General features: G+C 43.1%; 1 protein-coding gene across 4 annotated transcripts in view; it reads right to left on the reverse strand.

The window, feature by feature from the left end:
- The window catches only part of MYO1B (myosin IB), a 107,575-nt gene extending 87,424 nt beyond the window's left edge, over positions 1-20,151 (reverse strand). For 2 of the 4 annotated variants that reach the window (XM_063162495.1, XM_063162494.1), the window contains exon 1: positions 4,860-5,000. In XM_063162495.1, coding sequence (XP_063018565.1) covers positions 4,860-4,994 — 135 coding nt within the window. In that variant the 5' untranslated portion in view covers positions 4,995-5,000. Of the gene's footprint in view, positions 1-4,859; positions 5,001-19,854; positions 19,930-20,132 lie in introns of those variants that run through there. The other 2 variants (XM_063162493.1, XM_063162492.1) reach the window with 2 other exon arrangements.
- Positions 20,152-20,370: the final 219 nt, after the last annotated feature.

Here is a 20,370-nt window from a genome sequence, read left to right on the forward strand (position 1 = left end):
GAAAAATGTGCAGGGCAGCAGAATAAAGCCATATCTGACCTCTAAAGGCTGACTCCTGTGAGCCTACGCAGCTCCACTCCCCTCCAGGCTCCTCACACCTCCCTTGACACTTCCACGTGTCTCACAAAGCAACAAACCCAGCATAGAAATAAGTTTCAGACCAATACAAATACTACATTTTACCCAAAATCTCTACCATTCATGAGTCACTGCAAATGCATATATAGACAGATATAGCCCCCTCCCCATTTGTCAGCATCCCAAACTGCAAAGGAAAAATAATTGCTGAATTGGATTGGGCGAGCATATTTCAGCCAACTTAGAGAAAAAAAAACAAACCTTAAGAGAGGGAGTTCAACAGAACAAGTCAAAAATTCATCAATCACACACCAACTGAATTTTATGAATGTATTTAAAGTTTTCCATGCGGTCTGCAGGTCACACATTTTAACCACACAAACTGCTCCCTGAAACCTTCAAATAATCAACATTGTGGGATTCTTTCCTACTTGCTAATGCATTGCCCATGAGCCACATTTTACTTCGTAAAGTTAACGAAAGACTCCCACGGGCTTTTGTTACCAACAGTTACAGAAAAGAGCTTTTGTGGAACAGCAATGCAAATTTTATCAATGTAAAGTTTAAGAGTTGCAAAAACAATATAATAAACAATTACAGCTTTCTAATGAGATTTTTGTTGGTCAGACATACCTCAGACATTTCCAGACATGACTAAACTCTAAGATTCCCATTTCCAATTAACACATGCGTGTTACCCAACAAACCCTCCCCCTCCCAAAGCCACTCAGCATGAGATTACTGCAGAATCTGATGGTCTTTAGTAGAATATTTGGCCTAACTCCAGCTCCACCAGCCTTCATGCTTATTTTTATAGGCACAGCCTCCAGCTTTGTGCTCTAGTATGTAACACAACACCCAAGTCTATTAAACTTTCCATCAAATACACATAAAATTGAACAACAGGTAATCAGGCCACAGTCTGCTCCCTCACTCTAAGGAGGGAGCTCATTGCCATGTTTGCACCATGGCATGAAACTTTGCCAATGTCCTTGAAGGGCTTACAGTGCCTGAGATGATACAAAAGGGCCATCGGAGCTAAATGCTAAATGCTTCTGCAAAGGGAGCTCTGGTGGAGATGATCTAGAGTTTCAAAGGGGAAAATGGAGCTGGCACTAGGATCTCCAACATCAAATATTCAGCACTGAACATAAAAACTGTTAAAGAGACTAGAAAAGGCAAAAAATCTTCTAGTGGAATGAGCCCAACTATCTTGTCATCCTTGGCTATGGGGAGGGGAGAGGTTTGGCATTGTTCACTGATGGCTCGATCTGAGTCTCACGTTTCATAGAATCACAGAAGAGTTTGGGCTGGAAGGAATATTTAAAGGTCTGTAGTCCAGTCAATCCCCTCTGCAATGAGCAGGGACATCTCCAACTAGATCAGGTTGCTCAGAATCCATCTCCATGGTGATCTTGAATGTTTCCAGGGATGAGGCAACTACCACCTCTCTGGACAGCCCATTACAGTGCTTTACTATCCACATCATAAAGAAAATGTCTGGCTTATTATCTAGTCTAAATCTACCCTCTGAGTTTAAAACCAATATTCCTCATCCTGTCACAGCAGGCTTTACTAAAAAATCTCGTGCCCATCTCTCTCTAAGTCTCCTTAGTGAGTTTACCTACCAAGACTGGCTAACACCATCGTGCAGCACCTGGCCAGCCTCACAGCGTCTTCAAAGCTATCCATGTTACAGGTCTCATTCCTCACAACAAACCCTTCTGAAGGTTACAACTGCAACTCCTCTTAAAAACTAATATGTGTAGCACAGACAGAGACTTCAGTCTGCAGGAAACAGCTTAGAAAACCATGCTGGGTAAGCCTGGTTTGCTGCAGCTTGACTTTATTCTTTAAACTTGAGCACAACTTCTGGCAATGCCTGCAGTGGAATACTGACACGAGGGCTGAACTTGAGCCCACAGCTCAGCCATTAAAGGACAAATCCATTCCTACTGCCCTCTGAAAGGATCCTGAGGGGTCAATTTCTCTGTGCAGCTTGTTGGAGCAGCAGAAATCTGCAGTCTTGGTTAAGCACCAGCAGCAGACCTTCAGTAGAGCAATTTGGTTTCCCCTGGATGCAAACTACAGATTTTACATGGTAAAACAAGCCCTACTTGCAGGTGTAACAGAGGCTCCATTGTGCCTATCAGAGTCTAAAACCAGAAATGCAAAGTGTAGTTGCCATGAGTGGCAGCAGCAAGGAGAAGATAGAGAAGAGTTTGTACTTGAAAATTAATGTGGTTGTTACAGTGAGCACCATTCCAACTGTTACTGTTTTACAAATTTTCTAAAACATGCAAAAAATTTGCAAGGTGGCAAAACCCAGCAGATATGGAGAGGAGACAATATTCCTCAAGTGATTTGGTAAATAAAACCATGCAGCATCACAAGCCAAGTAACTTGCATACTTGGTAGCAGCATGTGGCACAGGCATGAACATCTCTTTTTTCCACCATTGTATGTAGTGAATGTTTTAATATTTGCAAAGATCATTTGGCCTTCATATTCTAGATTCACACACAGAGCTTGTAAGACCTTGAAAAAACAGACTTTCCCACCTGCAAGCCAAAGGATCCTACATTGCTAGGGAAAAGTGGCACCTGCTATCACCTACCAAAGCACATAATACAGATAATTAAATCGCACATCAGTGCCAGGTGCAGCAGAATCAGAAACTGGGGGAAATACATAATTCAATGTCACCATCTCAAAGAAATGTGTGTTTGAACACACATTGTCAACTAGCTCATAACAGCAGATAACAACAAAATAGAAAACCCATTTGCTATTAAAACATTCAGTTTCTTTCAAGAAAAAAAAAACTACCTAGTCTGAAATAAGCAGAAACATGTAATTAAATGCAATCCATAGTAGCTGACAGCAAAATCCATAGCAGTTGACTGGAAAAAATAAAAGAAACCAAAACCCCCTTTGGGAAATCCACTTGCATAAGATTTATAGCAATCCTTTGTAAGAAACTGCACAGTCCAGGGTGCCCTCACAGAACAGGTTTGCATCTTTAATGCTTTAAATAAAACTTTCAAATATGACCCAAAGATTGGGCTGGGTGCTGCTGCCTCCTTTAATCTCCAGGCAAACAGCTCTTTCCTTTTCTTTTCCTTCATTTTTTCTTGAGTTGAATGGAATGGGATGATTCAGAATCACCCACTGTTACTGCAGGCACTAGGAATAGAGTATTAACCCTAAAACTGATGTGGAACATATTAAGCATATAAGTCACTGACTGGAAAAAAAAAACTGAATCCCAGAAGAGACTGCCACTGCAGTTATTGAAAATGAAAGATTTGCCAGAAACAAGATGAAAGAGCAGAAAAGAAAAGTCTGATATCTACTTGTTTGTATCAATATCCAAGGGTTATCCATAGGGCACAGAACCCATTTTCAAGGAACAAGGAAAATTCAAGGCAAAGTTTCACAAATGTAACTCTCAAAGGTATAACAGAAATGTAAAAACAAAAAGGTTCATTTTTTTAACCATTGAGGAAAAAAATCTCTCCACAAATAAAGATCATTTTGGTTTCTTCTTCAACAAGTTTTTCATGGATACTGAGAGTCTTTTCTTAATCTAATTTTATTGTTTAATTTAAATTGCCAGTACAACCTGAAGGAGCAATCAGTGGAGACCATACAATAGCATTTAGGAGTATAGTAATAGGTATATTACCAACCTAATGTGTCCAGAAAAGGGAGCAGGCCTGGTTGAACAAGAAAATTGACAAGAAGGACATGGCAGACAGTGAATAGCAGGGGTAGAAAAGCACAGACTATCACTAAGGGATAGAAGAAGCAAACAAAAATAGCACAGATCCTACCATACCTTCTTTCCAATCTCCAGTATAATGAAACCATCATGGTTCAAATGCTCAGCAAGAATGAAAAATATAATCACCCCAAAACTTAAAAAAGGGAGGAAGGGTAAATTATAATTAAGTTCAGAACACCTATTTGATTTGAGTAAGCTGCAGACACAATTACTTGCAGATCACAGATATACTTTGGTTAAATATTTAGGCTCACCAGCAGCCTTGGAAAGTCTCTCCAAACCATTAAGTTCACACACCCTAAGCAAAAAAACAGACACAATACCGTGCACATTTTAGCAAAAGTGGAACAAAGAGATGAAGCAGGAAATGAAAGGCTTAACTGGAATCACCATTTGTCTCTTCATTCCCTGCCTTGTGTTTCAACTGCCAGTTCACATGTCTCCTGTGATCATCACTCAGAGATTAATATGCCTGAAGACTTTGATTACTTCCACATATATCCAAGCTCATTGTATTTAGTTTAAAACCCAACCATTGTAATAAACACAACCCTTTTTGCAAATCAAAGATAGCAGGCAATATTTAAGTTACCCTTAGCATATTCTGAGCATGTATTGTTTCTGCTTCAGCCCGCTCTAACATCCTGGAAGTGCCTTCCCTGTAAATGAATTATTTATAACTGCAGTGCCCTCTGACAACAGGAGCATCAAAGTTACTGCCAGCAGCAGTTCTGGAACTGTTCTTTATGAAAATCACAGGTCTCCCATGTCGTGTAATGGAGAAACAGAAAAAGGAAAAATATCCCAGATGGGGAAGATCAAATGCAAAGAATGTAGTACAGGAAAGGCTAAAGCACAAGTATGGTTTAAAACATCCCTAATACAATAGATAATGTTCAGGCACTCAGTCTGTGTGTATTCTTATAAATAAACACATATCTTAAGAATGACAGTATAGCTCCCCATAGGATGTTATTTTTTAACATATACTCACATAAACTTCATTGTGATCAAAGCGCTTCTTCAGGTTATTGATGAAGGAATCTTCATCAAGTGGCTCTAAAAGAACCATATCTCCCACCCCAATCATGTCGTCTAAAAGCGATGTCTTGACCTCCATTTTGGCCATTTTGTCCTGAGAAAAACGAAAAAAAAACCAAAAATAAAACAAACAGCAAAGTTTAGCTCAAGGTTACTCTAATTATTCACAGACATTATCTAGTAACACAACTTCAGGAATAAAAGTTGAAAGAACGCTACATTAAAATTATGTTTCCAAGGAACATTCTCAAGGTCATTGCATCTACCCAGGTAGTCCACATGATTCCAAAATGTAGCTTCTAATAGTCAACAATGCCTTCTGGTCCACTTGACATTAAACATGAAACTACTAGAAACAGGAGTGAAGATTCCAGTGGGCATCAAAACCAGAGTATTTGGATGATTTCAACACATTATTCAAGTGCATGCAAGTCTGTGTTTTATCAAAAGCTTCATCAGAATCTCCAGAAATTAAATTAGAATTCAAGTTTGTCAATAACTCTGAGTTTCTTTTTCATGCTTACTTGCATTTTTCCTCCTCCATTAATATTGAAATGGAAAACAACTCAGTGAAACCGCTCAGAGACAAAAACCACACTATTTGATCTTAGTTCATGAACCGTGGGTTCTAAAGTAGTGCTGGTATTGGCTACATGAAGCTACCAAATTACTTCATTCACTTGTAATTTTGTTGCTGGAGAGAACATTTTCACTGGGCAGCAACAATCCAGCTGATAAGTGGAGACACTGCACGAATATACTCGGAGTGGCAAAGGCCAGAAGCTGGGCTTGAGCAGGGGACCAGGATCAAACAAAACAAAGTAAGCAAGCCTGATAAAGGAAGTCATTTAGACAAAGAAGTCAAGGTCAGGCCAAAACTTGGCACTTATTTGATCCTCCCAGCCTTTTATGCCTCCAATCCAAACGCTGGAGATTAGTGAGCTCCTCGGGAGCTCTGGGCACACAGTTGCTGCTTTCAGCTTCCACGGGGAGACTGGAAAATGGATGGATTCACAGCGGCGGCCACAAACAGGGAGCCAGAGGTGAGAGAACAGCTTTGCCGACCACACAAACCAAGGCCCAGCCACTGCACAGATACAGCCACACAGAACAGCAGCTCAGCTTCAGCTGTCAGCTACAGAATTCTATCAGGCTCTCCTTGGTCCCCCTACCACTGCCGTGCATTTTAATTCTAAATATTTTTTCTTGTTTCCCAAAGTGCCACTGAGCAGCTATTACCTCCTATAACCAGTGCTACCTTGCCACAGTACCTCTCCATGAGATCACTAATTTAAAACAAGCAAAGTCTTTTATCTCTCCCTTCTCCCTGCAGCCACAACTTCACTAGAGGTTATTTGATGTTTTTCATCAGCGAGTGACATTTGAAGGATTTTAGATCAAGACTTAAGTCTTGCTTGATGTTTTTCCAAATTCAACGAAGAGAAGCACAGCTCCACAGGCAGCTAGCAAAGTGATACAAAAAGATCCCCAAAACCTGAACCAAGCCTGGGAATTACTAGAAATTCACATGGAAATGCAAAAACAGTGCTGAACTATGGTAACCAACCAAAGCTGAGTCAACTCTGCTAAACAAACAAAAGAGCATTTATTTTAAACAGAAACACTGGACAAATATTTTTGTAGAGAAAGATACTTTTATTCTTAAAAGTTCACCTCTCTGAATCACCAAAAAAAATTTTAAACATTCGTAGAATCTTTTCAGAGGTATCACTTCAACTTCTGCATCCTATTAAGAAAAATTCTTTAAACTACCAATCTTGTTTCAGCAACCTAATTACTTCCCATACATCGACTAATGCTCAAATAACTTTTGAAGGCTGAAAAAATAAAGCCCTTCTCAAGTATGGAACTTATTAAATAATGGGTTTGTGGCCAAATATATAAAAAAAAGCCAACACAAAATCCTAATAAGGGCAATTTAAACCTAAAATTTAAGTTCTAAGTACAATACCTCATTTACCATTGTGAAATTACATACCACCTACCACACTTCATGCATCACTGCTTGGGAATTTCAAGAGCAGCCAAACCCATCAAAAACATCCATTAATTCCCAAATTCAGCACCATGTTTTGCAGAAGAGGTGTAGGAAGACACTATATCCATTTTTATAAGTTGGATCAAAAAGCTGTATACAGATATTGACTTATCAATATATTGGAAAAGTTCCATTTTATGGTCAAAGGTTAATTTTCAGCTTGGTTTTTTCCACAATAATTTACAGCATTCTATGATTAAAATATTTTTCATCAACTTGCAAGCCAGAAAATACTAGAAACCCAAATGATGAGAAAATTAACAGGCTGAAACAACTTATTGAATACTGACTGCTCAAAGCCATTTTCAATAGCCTAGCCTTTGCAAAAATCCATTAAAGATTACCTCCTACACTTATGTATGATTCAAGAGTGTTCTGCCATGGCAGCATTGTTGGCCTTTGCTTTGGTGGAATCCAATCTTAATCCCTGCTCTGGTTTAGCTAACAAAGGAAAATCCAGCCTGTGGGATAATTTGGTTGTATATCTGAGGTAAAAAGTGGAGGGGGGGGGAAAAGCACTGCTAAGAGAAACCAACAGTGTTTAAACACATATCAATTAAATAGGACTTAATAACTGAAATTAATCTACTAGAAGAATGCAGTAGAAGATCAATATATAGCACTTTCAAAATACCAAATGCTAATTTTAGAACTAGCTTTATAAAAAATGTCAAAAATCAGCACACTTCACAGAAAAATAATCAAGCCCTTGCAACATTACATGGCTAAACTTCAGAAAAAGCTCAGAAATGCAATCCAAATCCATGTCCAAGTATTTGCCATACACTCAAAGAAGCCTTGCAGCTGTTAATATTTCCCATCAGTGCTGCTGACAGTGTGCTCACCACAGTTTGGGAAGCAGTGGCAAACATAAAAGCAAGTGGCTTCTACTCTTAGATGTATTCACACACCTTTAAAAAGATGAATGCTACTCAAGAACCATTTACAAGAACCAGATCTAAGAGAGGGATGGGACCAGAACCTGCTCCCAGTGCCTGAGACATCAGGAGGATCAGATTCTTCCTTCAACATTCTCTCATCTCACCCATATCCATTTACCACCCGAGGCTTCTCCCAAATTGACCCTTCTTGTCCCTAAAGGAAAGATCAGCAGCATTCCTAAATATCTCCTTTTTCTGTAGGCAGTTGAAAAATCTGTTCTTCCTCCCCTCGGTCTCATATCTAAGCCCTAAATTCAACGGAGTGAGAACATTTGCAACATGCTTCCATTCTCAGAAAAATATTTTAAAAGTCAATTCAGTAATCCTTCACAGTTTGATCTGTTTTATGTTGGACAACATGCTTGGGAGGAGAAGTGCTGGGCAGGCTGTGTCTTTAAACTGCTTTTATCCTCACACTCCCACGCCACACAGAGCCTTTTAAAACACAGACTGTTGTATCCACTGCTTGCAGTGCCTGGGATTGGTATAAAATTTACATTTTCAGTTGAATCTAAAACCTTCTTGCCTCTCTTGGCCACAAGGATGGCATATTAAAAATCACAGCATCCCACAGTCACAGCAACCCTATCATTGGCCATTTTCTGGAAAAAGAGCTAATGACAGCTATAAATAGAAGAGAATGCAGAGAACAGGCAAAAACCCCCAAAGCCTTGCAGAATTAAATGCACACATTCTCCAGGGGGGAAATGAAGTAATGCCCTGTTATTGGCATACAGCACCTTATGGAATTGTCCCAGGTTTTCCACATCACCCTCCAACAGCAGAACAGCAACAATTGTCATCAGCTTCCTACAGCTGTGCAGCCCTTAGCTCACACTCAGGAGTTTGGTGCACTGGAATTATCACTGCCTGCAGAGGTGGCTTGGCTCTTTTTTTTCTTTCCAGGCATTGTAGCAAGAGGACAATTTCCCTACCATCAAAACCAACACAGATGTACTCACATATGCTTCAAGCTCTGATTATTTAAAAACAAAACCAAACATTAAAACACCACAAGCTTTTGGTTTCACCACAACCAGCTTGCTCCCCTTTTCTCTAACTCTTAACAGGAACAATGTGCAACATCAGTAATTCAATAGTGGAGTTCAAGCTGATTTCATGTTCCAGGCCTGATCCTGAGCCCCTGCCAGGCTGTAATTATGCTTGCCCACCCCTTCCCTGTTTTCTCTGTCAGGGAGCAATCAACCCACACAAGGTGGGGACATTGACAGGCCACTGCTGCAGAAAGCAGCCAGGGACACAATGTCATTATTTGAACAAAACAAAACCAAAAGGGGCTGCAACCATCATCTGGTGCTGCTGCTCATGACAAACTTAAGTACCAATTTAGCAAGAGGCAGGATTTAAATTTATCCTGTCCTGATGCCCCAAAGGTGGAAGTTCATTGGAAACACCCTGTGCTGGTTCACCAGGCAAACTGAGGCAGACTCTGCAGCTGAACTGCTACAATGCCCTTTTCACTCAGAGCTGCATTTCCCTACACCAGCATGTGTGAAAAAGCGTTGATATCATCCAGAGGAAACCCCTGCTTTCCCTCCAGATCCCTCCCATCTGCTCTGCCAGGAACACCTGCACCCTCCTTCCCAGCTGGGACCGCTCTCAATTGTCGCTCTGACACATCCATGTCCTGTGGAAAAGAGCAGAAAACACCTCCGTGTTGCAGCCCGCTGTTTTTCCTGCAAGAAAATGGACTTGAGGAACGCGACGGACGAATTTCAGGAAGGAATGTTAATGGCTATCACAACATCAGTAAAAGCACTCAAAGAACTAAAAGGCTTCCTCTGACTCTCCATCTTTCCTTTTGGTTTTGCCAGCGTCTGGATAGCTTCTGAATTCCTTCCTTTCTCTGAGTCCTACTGCACAAATCAGTGCTTTCCAAACTGGAAAAGTTTATAATTTGGAGCTTTTGAATTAGCTAATGCTTCTCACATCTTACCTACCAAGCAAGAGCTGTTATTTGAATCCTTGTGCAACCTCTCGTAAATTTCCGTGGGCACCCAACATGACACACGTGTACCGGGTTCCTTGAGCACTTAACAACAACCAGCCCTGGTGAATTACAAGAGTAAAATGCGGCATTACGGGGTGTTTTTTGTACCGGGACCGCAGGAATGTTTGCATTCAGCATCAGCTAAATGGGAACAGCCCTTCAGCAACATCAGATTAGGGCAGTTTCGCACCAGTGACTGCAATTTAGATGACAGAAGATCTGACCAGAGAATTCCACAGGAGAAACGAATGCTCCACTTGCCTCTGCTACCCAACACCACACATTTATCTAAAGATTGGGTAATTTTCAAGAAAGAATCAGGCCGCTTAAGGTACTGTTGAACAAACAGCTGCAACCACTGAGGCAATATTATCTTTTAATAGTTTAACAATGGAGGCTTAAGTGCAGTTTAGAAAAACTGATAGTGGGATAATTAGCCTGCATTAGGACATGTACAAAATGTTTGCTGGGACATCATCTCTTCCGGATGTAAACAGTGGATGAAACTTCCTTCATTACCAGGACTCAGGTTCTTCAAAAATGCACAAGTGAGAGGTTTGGCTGTTGCTGAAGTTCTTTGGGGCTTGTTGGGGGGTTTTAGGGTTTTTGTTTTGGTGTTTTTGTTGGGGGGTGTTTTCTCTTTTATTTTTACATTTATTTACAGCTTGGTTACAAAGCACACTAAGCAGTAATCTCCCCTAAAGTGAGAGAGATGTTTCTCTCATGCCTCTGTTCATATTATGATGAAACTATGAACAACTCTGGTATCACCAGAAAGGTGCACAGTATCTTACCACAAAACCAAAATCACATGAGCCACGTACGCAGAAGATAGAGCTTTGCCCTCTTTCTCTTCCTTAAAAAAACCAAAACCAACTAATTCAGCAGCCTGAGGGGGCTGTGTTTGCATTTCTCTAAGGCTACTTTCTGTTATTTTTTTCCCAGTGGTTTGAATAACATTAGCATGGATATTACCTGCTCTATGAGACCATGGGGTATATCTATTCTATTATTCCTACTTTACAGTCCCAGCAGTACATGTCTTCAAATTACTTCTGATAATTATTTTGCAACCACAGCACAATAACTGCCACCAGTAATCGCACTCTGGGGCTGATCTATTTCCTAAGTCAACTTTCTGCCTTACTTTAACTCATCTGGGTCAGTCATCCAGTCACACCAGGTTTTGGGAAAATCATTTGGGTCTTTCAATGTTGCTAAGGCACTCTTTCTTTGGCATCTGTGAAAATACTGTCAAAATGTGTCTGCTGCTCCATTTTTACCCTTAAAATGTTCCTTTACATTTTGGATTCTATTGACAGGCTTCAAAGATTATAGGTGTGAAGTGGGATTTCATGCGAATGGTTATTCTGGAGTCCATTTTTTCTTTTTTTTTTTTTCTTAAATTAGTTTAATGGGGATAACACCTTGGGTGTTTTCAATGCATCTAGAAATAGATCTTCACTACCAAGGCTATTTACAGTCCAAAATTCTGGTTAAAATCCCACTGAGTTCAGCAGAAACAGGATCCATGGTGGTTTCTTATATTTAGGCTTTTCTTAGTCATTGCCCAGCCACAGAGTTTTATAATCATTCCTGGTCCACATCTACAGAAAGGGATAAAGCATTCAGTAAAAAAGGAAGTCAGTTTTTTGCACATACACCTTGCTAAGGTTTCCTTCAGTCTTTTTCAAAATAAGGAACAAAATGTGACTGCAAAGTTGACAACCAAAAGTTGTCAAAGGTCCTGCCTTCTCCCCCTAAACCAAAGACTACATTTCAGACTGACAGTGGTTAGACAACACAACTTTGAAAAAGTTGCCAGTAAGGGATATGGACAGATAGAAAACACTCTCACTGTTTCAGAGAAGAAACCAAAAAATCTTTTACTGCTGGACAGCCAAACTCCACTAAGCAGTGGGTGCCCTTTTAAACTGATTATCTTCATCTTTCATGCTGCCGCTTAAAGCTTTCTGCCAATTTTGGGGGATGCTGCCCAATCCAAAGGTTACATTTGCAAAACAGAGGCACAAAAACCAAGGCAGTGTTTATTTACATTAGGGGATCTTCTTTGTTTGCTCTATGTCACACACCAGAGCTTGCCACCTCACCAGAACTTGGGTTCAAAAGAGCTCTCAGTACCAGATCCCCACAGAACACTTTTACAATCAATCAGCCCCCACAGAGTCAGATAATTTCTTTCACCTGAGGTTTCAGTCCCTCGGGAGCAATCCAGCAATCAGCTCTAATCAAGACCTTCGACCAAAATAGTGTTTTTATTTTCTATTCCACACAAGCACGTGGGCAGAAAGCAAGCCTTGCTTTCCTGCAGCCAGCACGGGAACCTCACATCCCTGACAGAGGCAAAAGCTGCTCAAGGTGGAGCAAACACACATTTACATCATTGGTGAGGCAGAGATGTCCTAATCCTACAGGGTTAAAATACCAGAGCACACACTAATCTTCTGCTGAAATGCTTTGTTGCCTGTTAAGCAGTGGGTGATAAGCCCTGAAGATATGCAGAAAACGAAATAACAGGCCAGGTAACCCACACTGCACTCAGCTGCCAAGAGCAGAAGGAAAAGCAGCCTCAGAAAGTCATCACAGCAGTCAGTGGACCAGGCTTAAAACCGGGCACAGGTGAGCACAAACCTATTCAGGAGCTTCAGGAAATCCAGATCCCAGAGGAGGCATCGGTGCCTGTGTCTGCCCAGCATCAATCAGCCACAGTAACTGAGCAGACATCCCAACCCCTAGAGCAGTTGGCACTCACAGGTTTCACAGTTTCCATGCACCCATAGCATCTTCCAAGCAGTAAAAGTCTGGGTAAAGCAAAAATTTCCCTGTCCTTTTCCATTTAAAACAGCAGGAAAAGAAGTCACCCAAACACCACCCCAAAGGTCTTAGTCTAGCCCATTGCAACTTCCCCTCCTGAAAACCTCACTGATGGGGTCCTTGAAATATTTGTAAATAAGGTTTGGAATGTTTTCAACCCAGTATTTTATGAAAATAAGACAAATCATGCCAGCTGTACATCTCTTAGTCTACACATCTACTCTCTCAGACACATCTAATGTTGAATTTCATTCAAAAGGACAGAGTAAAGGACAACAGAACAGCTGATTTTGCACACAAAAGCAGGCAGGAGAGGAGATCTGAGCACAAGCATTCCATCAGAGACACGGGCTGAGAGGAGAACAAACCCCTCATTAAGTACCACAGAGCAGAAAAATTGCTCTGCAAAATTCCCTAGCTGCAGAAAAAGCTTCAAGTGGAAATTATTACTTCTTTGCAAGTCAATCCATCACAAGAGAAAAACCTGCAGGAAGTCAGACATGACTAGTCTCATTTCTCCCAGGGGTAGCTGCCAAGGTAAAACAGTAGTGCAAGGCTTCACCCCACCACTTGCCATCACTGATTATTCTATGCATCCATTTCTGTCCAGCAAGACACTATCTTTCAGTAAAGGGAGGGAATAAAATAATTTGGATGCAAGTGTTGTGGGAAGAGGAAGCATGATTTGCCCAAACCTAAGATTTAAAAAAATCTAAGGGAAGGCAAGGCTTAAATAAATTACGTGTACTAAGACAGGTTTGCTCGTCTCAAGCAGTTGACCTATATCCACTGTTTTGTCATTTTCATCCTCAACAGTAATTTTCAGATAGACACCTGGAATTAGAGGATAAAAGTCATCAATTTCTAAATCCAGCCATCCCCAGCTCTTCCTGTGTATTGTACAAGAGATATTTCACACAATGGGAGCAGTTCATGAAGTTGCTTTTCAACACACGGTAATCACTCTTGTCCAGGTGTCCCTGAAGTTAAAAGCCAGCAGACAGTGTTTTTATTAACAACTAGCATGATAAACAGAGATTTTTCCAAATAAAATAGAACCCTTCACAGCTTTAGAGAGGGACACCTTCTTAAAACATCAATAGAAAGCAACTCCCTTCCACAGAGGGAAAGCAGCCGGACCTGTGGCAGGCAAACTCAGCACACACTCACAGCTCCTGAGTTTCCCCTCGCTGGTTTCAGTGAGAACTCTCGTCTGGCAGCTCACAGGAAGCAAAAAGTTCTATTCACACGAGATACAGGCAAGCTCCCCGTGTTCCAGAAGTGTTACAAGGCACAAGGAGCTCCAGCTCTGCCCTTGCTTGCCAAAAGATTTTCCAGGGTTTCTCCTGGCGTGAACTTTGTTTCCACAGAGCCCTGCACTCTTTGATCACTGGAGGTGATCTCCAGAGCCCTTTTAGCCCCGGCAGCCTGACAGACTGACAGCCTGTGAGCTGAACAATGGTAATTGAAGCTGTATCTGCCCTGTGTGCTCCAGACCACAGCATCCTACAGCCACAACCACTGCACTGCTCCAGAGTGCCATTATTCAGCTTTCTCCATGAGAAACAGTCCTTATGCTGTGCCTTAGTCACAGACTAAATTTATTCCAGGTCTGCTAATAGCCACTTCTTGCTTTTGCTAACAGTGCTGGGGTTTGGCTTTGGCTTTAAATTTAAATGCGTTTTCTCCCTCACAGGGAAGTATTGACCAAGGTTTACGTCAATTGACTTCATTCCATGTAATGCATAGCCCATATTACCTATTTCCCTCTCAGTGGCTTTTCCTTGACCATCCCAATCACCCTTTTCTGCTCCATCTCCCATTTGAGCCCATTTGACCGAGCAAGGTGTGCAGAGGATTCCTGGTATATCATGGCAGCAATATTCCCTCATCACTACCAGGAATATTCCTTCACAGAGAGAGGGATCCATTTTCACCCCTTCAACAACTCTTTTCCTTCTCAAAGGTTCACAGGGAATTAGCACCTCCCTTGCTTGCTCTGCACAACAAACCTCAAGTGCTCCATCACTCACAGACATACTCAAACACTTAAAAGTTAGGAAGGGTCTCCAGCCACTCCAGCAACCAGGTGTTTATCTTGTAGCCTTAACTACTCCCAAAAATAATCTGCCTTTCAACCTCTGCCGTCTTTCTGCTGCCCTGTCTCCAAGCATCTCTTGATGAAAAGGTAGAGCAGCTGTTACTTTTGCTGGAAGCTGGACATCCTAGGTATCCCTTCTTTCACATCAGGTAGGCATGAGCTCTGCTAGGAGGAGCTTTCTTCTCAGCCCTCAAACAAAGCTCTAGCCAAGCTATTAAGTGAACTGGTTCCCAGAGCCACAGAAAAAATGGCATCTCTTCATCTCTTCCCCAGTGTCTCTATGTTAAGTTGCTTATTTGCTTCCACAGAGAAACAGTGGAGAGGATTAACAGCAACTCACTCCCTTTGAAAGCTCTCCTAACAGCAGAGCTGACTTCTCACTACAGTGCCATCCACAGAGCCCTTATGCAATAAGAAATTTAAGGATACCTCTTCTCTAAAGTGATACCCTTAATTGTGCTTCAAATTGTTTTAACACAAAGGCATTAAAACACAGAGAGTAAGAGTAACTTCCTTTGCTTGTTCTTTCCCAAGGTTCCTTTGCTTGTTCTTTTCCAAGGTACAGAATTCAACCCTTCATCCCCCAGCAGTTTCCTCATTTCTGAGGTGCAGGTTCTCAAAGATTACTGGCAAGGATTTTATCAGGACACTGTATATGCTCCATTGTGCATAAAAACTGGTGGTTACCTTAAGGCCCAGGATTTCAAACATCTTCAAACACCAGTATAGTCTTGTAGACATAAGGAGAACAGACTCCATTAAAAAAATGCATATAAAAGAGTAGAAACTTCACTACCTGGGGGTTTTCCATTGTAGCAAAGCCTACAGTTTAATTATTCTTATTTGTAGTTGTATATTTGTACTCTTATTGCAATTCAAAGTACCCCCAGAAGCACTTTGGAGTGTACAAACGATGAAAATTATAGAATATTACAGAAAAAGAAGCATCAAGCAAACAGCAAGAGAGCTCACACACAAAGCACATTTGTGGGCCCAGGAAACTTGTACCACTGCTGACCAGGCTGTGGCCACACGTTTTTAAAAACTGGTTTCTGCTTACAGTAGGGAAAAATGAGTCTTTCCTTGCTGCCTCCATTTAAAAAATAAAGAAATCTACAAGAAGCACTTCTGATAGTACAACACCCACCAACCCTTCTGTTACTCAGCACCTATTCCTCTTTTTCTCCTTGATATGGGCTCTTACTTTTTTTTGCTCCCATGGTCCTCCTGCCCAACAACATAAAGATTTCTGCCAATAAAAGACCCTTGGAAGTGCTTCTGCCTCTCCAAGGGAGAACAAGGAGAAGTTAACCAGTACATCCACACTGAAGAAGCAATTCCAAGGCAGCACTTCACAAAGCCAGAGACAAGGCAGTTACCACTCCCCACCCCTGAAAATGAAAGAAAATCATAGCAAAGGTAAACATTTCTGGCCCTTACTCCTTGGGACTCTGGATTCCTTCTTGAGCATTCAGCTTGTTTGCTGAAGTGTTAAATCTGGTCACTCAGGCTGGAGACCACCTCTCAATTGCTTTCCTCCCAAAAGCTGGAGCACTGTAAAAAAGATGTTGTTCTGGCCTCTGTGGTCCATAACTCTTGCTTTACTGTCTGCATAGAATTCCCCAACCAGTTTGCATCTGGAAAGGGGACTTGATAATTCTTTTCAGCCTCTGAAACTGTATTTTTAAGCACTAGTCTTTCTCACTGAAACTTTCTCATCACCACGGTGACTTCGCTATCAAACTTAAAATATATATCAAGAAATGGATGCAAGTTTCCTTGGTGATACCAAATGGGAAATTTCCCAGTAGAATGGAGTTGGGAGAGGCAAAAAGATTAATTTTATGTAGTTTTCTCTAAAAGCTATATGCCACTATCAGGAAAAAAAACCAAACCAAAAAAAGAGACCCTGGTCTCCACACTGTTTAGAACCCAAATCTGGAATAATACACCAAAAGACCAAAGCTCTCCCAAACCACAAGCAAACTGGGGTACAAGTGCAAAGGATGAATGTTTTGAGACTAATGCTCAAACCCAGCAGAAAAGACCCACAAAAACACCCTCGTTGTAGTTCCAGTATCCTCAATAACAGCTACTTCACCACATATGACAAAGAGTTGCAGAGATTTCCACTATCCCATCAGCACAAAATGAAAATGTTTAACTTTTGGTAGGGTTGTGGATTTTGGGGCTTTTTTCTATTCTGGGAACTGCAAAACAGGAGAAAATTAATGTTATTCTTTACTGTTTCTTAATGACAAAGCATGCCTTGATGTTAGCTTATACACCAGAAATCAAGCTCTGGTTTCCTTCTTTTTTGGAGGCTATGAATGGAGAGGTTACATAAGGGTGTAACAAGAGCTGTTACTTCCTTTCCCAGTTGAAGAGAAAAAGCTGTAGATCAAGTTACAGACTCCAGGGCTGGTCATTGCTACTTCAATCTTCCTAAATTTTTTGCCAGTAGTCCCACAACAAACAGAAGAGGCTACTTAGAAGGCTCTGAGAATTTAACAGACTAACTACACAGCTATAAGGCAGGGAAAAACCTCTTTATTTTTGACTTTCATCAAACTCAGGAAATTCCCCAAGCTTGATGCATACAGTCACTCCAGTCACCACTTTCCATTTCAGTTTGCTGCTCATTAGTACAGTAAAAAAAGATGAATGAAATACAGGGTAGGATTCAAAGGACGCTGTGCTAACCAAGCTCAGCAGTCTGAAAGGGCACTGAACTTTGGTGGGCATGTCAGCATTTGTCCCAGCTCTGACCACACAAGGCAAATGAAAGGAGGGAAGAGTGTCCAGCCTGGCCTACACCAGCACTGAGCTTTTCTCCAAACTGTCCCACTGGCACTTCCTTCACCTTCCTCTCCAATTCCCAAGCCGCTGCTACTACTGCTGCCGAAGGGCGATGAGATCAGGCTCCAGCGTGAGGAATTTCTGTTCCCACAGAGCTCAGGGAAACCAGATGATCTCACAGAATCATGTGAAGCAAGTCCCTGACACTTCCATGAGGCAGAGTACCTCCAGTATGTTGCCAGCAGTTTCTTAAGAGTGCACAGTGGGAAAAATTAATGACTTTGCTTATGTTTCCAATTGCTCTCTCCCACTTCCTCTCCTCGTTCGCCAGACTTTTATTTTCCCTTCCCCCAGAAGCACTAGCAGGCTTGCAATGTACATTTGCCCTTCTAAAGGCAATTACCCCGAGTCTTGCACAATGCCTGAAAGGGCTAACACGACAGAGGTAAACTGCCAGCCCCTGGCATCATTTCCACAAGAGGTCCGCCCCACAGGTGTGATTTAACAAGGTCTCCTACCAAAACCAAAAAAAAGACAAGCCAAAAAAAGTAAAAAGGCAAGCTTCTGTATTTAAGATGTTTTCATGAGTTCTTTCCCCATCGCTTTGCTGAGCACTTAATCTGTTCGTGGCGCTCATAAGGAGCCAGAAGCCTTTTAGATATCCAACACCACAAAGGTGTTTCAGCAACATCCTAAGGATATGGAGGAACTTGTGGCAACCTAACACGCCAATAAGTGCTACAAGCCAACACAAGCAGTGACCACTTTGTTACTTTGGGAAGAATGGGAACGCTCCAACCCTCACACCTTCACACAAAATTAAGCCCGAGGCAGCACATTGCTTTAAGCACTAAATTGAAGACATTCTTAAACTCAAGCCCGGGATAACTGGAAATAAAAGCACATGAGAAGAATGTCTTTACCTTTCATGTGTTTAAAAGCAGCCAAGGACTGAACTTTAACAGATGGGTCACAGTATTTCTGTTCTCTAACACTGCACACTTTTGGGGAAAGCCTTGTTTTTGACACAGGGCTTGACAAAGTGATGATTCATGCAGGGAAGGATGGGCAGCTTGTTGCCAGCCTTAATTCACAATTAACAATAGGACAGACGGATATGGAAGGCTCATGATTCCACACAAAAATCGCGAAGTCAGGAGTTTTACCTGACCTTTATGCCAGTGGCCATTTCCAATCTGGATATATTTTAAATAGTTTCTCTGACATACATTTTAAGAGTAGCTAGCTTTTATTTCGTTACAGTTACGTTTGTCCCTTAGAATAGTGGTTCTGACTAAATACATAGCAACAGATTTAATGACATGGTCTGAAATTTCAAAGCTTGAAATTAGTGGAAAAAGCAAACAGCACGTGTGAGCACAGAGCCACCGTGGGTAGGCAAAGCGAGCACTGGACCACTCGGTGAGTGGCCCGCTCCCTGTGGCCCTGCTAGGAAGGCCATTGTTTTCCAGCGGGGAGTCTGGCCACTCCGAGGAACAAAGGGATGCCCTTCCCAAAACAGCGGCAGCAGATGTCCCGCACCGAATCCATGGGCGCAGACGGGCGGTATTCCTTGCGAGGCTGCACCAGCCCGTCCCCTCAGGGAAGTTCTCTGGGACAATGACCCTGCCCTGGAAAGCCTTTCCTCAAGTCTCCTCTCCAAGCGTAACCCGACAGCAGAATCCATCATCCCGCTCCAAGTTAGCAGCGCTCTTCCCACGGTTCCCCCGAGCCCCACAGCCCAGCCCGTTCTTTTGCATTCAGGGAAGCCGCGCACACAGGGTAATTATTTTAGACAAGAAGAAACAGATGCCACGCTCCCTTCCCAGAAGGAGCACGCACGCACACACACACACTCTCTCATATTTGAGGGAGCGAGCCCCGGACCGTCCCCGCGTGTGTGCGCACCGCGTTCACGCCTAAATGAAGCCGTCCCATCCCGCTGCCGTCCGCCAGAGCTCAAATCCGGCCACAGCGCACACAGAGCGTCCCGGAGCCGCAGTTCTGCGCGGAAAAGGGGCGCCCAGGAGGCGCCGGGGCCGCCGTGCCCGGACCCTCACCCAGCACCGCCGCCCCCTCCTCACGGGAGAGCCAGAGCCGAGCCGCCACAGCCCCCGCTGCAGCGCCGACCCCATCCCCTGCCCCATCATCCCCGAGCGCGTCCCGGCGCCGCGGAACAAAGGGAGCCCGGGGGAGCCGTACCTCTGCCGCCGAAGGGCGCTGCCCGCCGTCCCGCCGCCTCCCGCCCCGAGCCGCCGGCGGACGCTGCCCAGCCGAGCAGCCGGAGCCGAGCGAGCGGGGCTCAGCCCCGGCCCCTCCCCGCCCGCCCGACAGGGGCGGAGGCGCCGCCGCCCGCCCCGGGCCCGCAGCGCCGCCCGGCGGGCACCGCGCCCCGCCAGGGTCCGGGCTGCGCCGAGCGCCGGGGCTGAGCCCGCTCCTGGGGCCGCGCCCGAGCCCCCGCGACCCGCCGCCCTCCTCACCTGGTCTCTGCCGCGCCTCTGACCCGCCCGCTCTGCAGTTGTCCCGGTTCATTTCTTTCACCCTCGCCGTAAGCCGTCAAAAACTAAGCGAAAATAGAAATTGGCATGTTTTGGTGTGAAACGCAAACATCTCCCGTTCGGTTTGTGCAGTAATGTTTTCTGTGGTTTCGGAGCTAAGCGTAAGCACCCGAAAGTGTTTACAGCGAGCTTTGACATAACATAGTCAATAACAAGTCAG

Source organism: Melospiza melodia, chromosome 8 (genome assembly GCF_035770615.1).
Source record: "Melospiza melodia melodia isolate bMelMel2 chromosome 8, bMelMel2.pri, whole genome shotgun sequence".
NCBI classification, from domain to species: Eukaryota; Metazoa; Chordata; class Aves; order Passeriformes; family Passerellidae; genus Melospiza; species Melospiza melodia.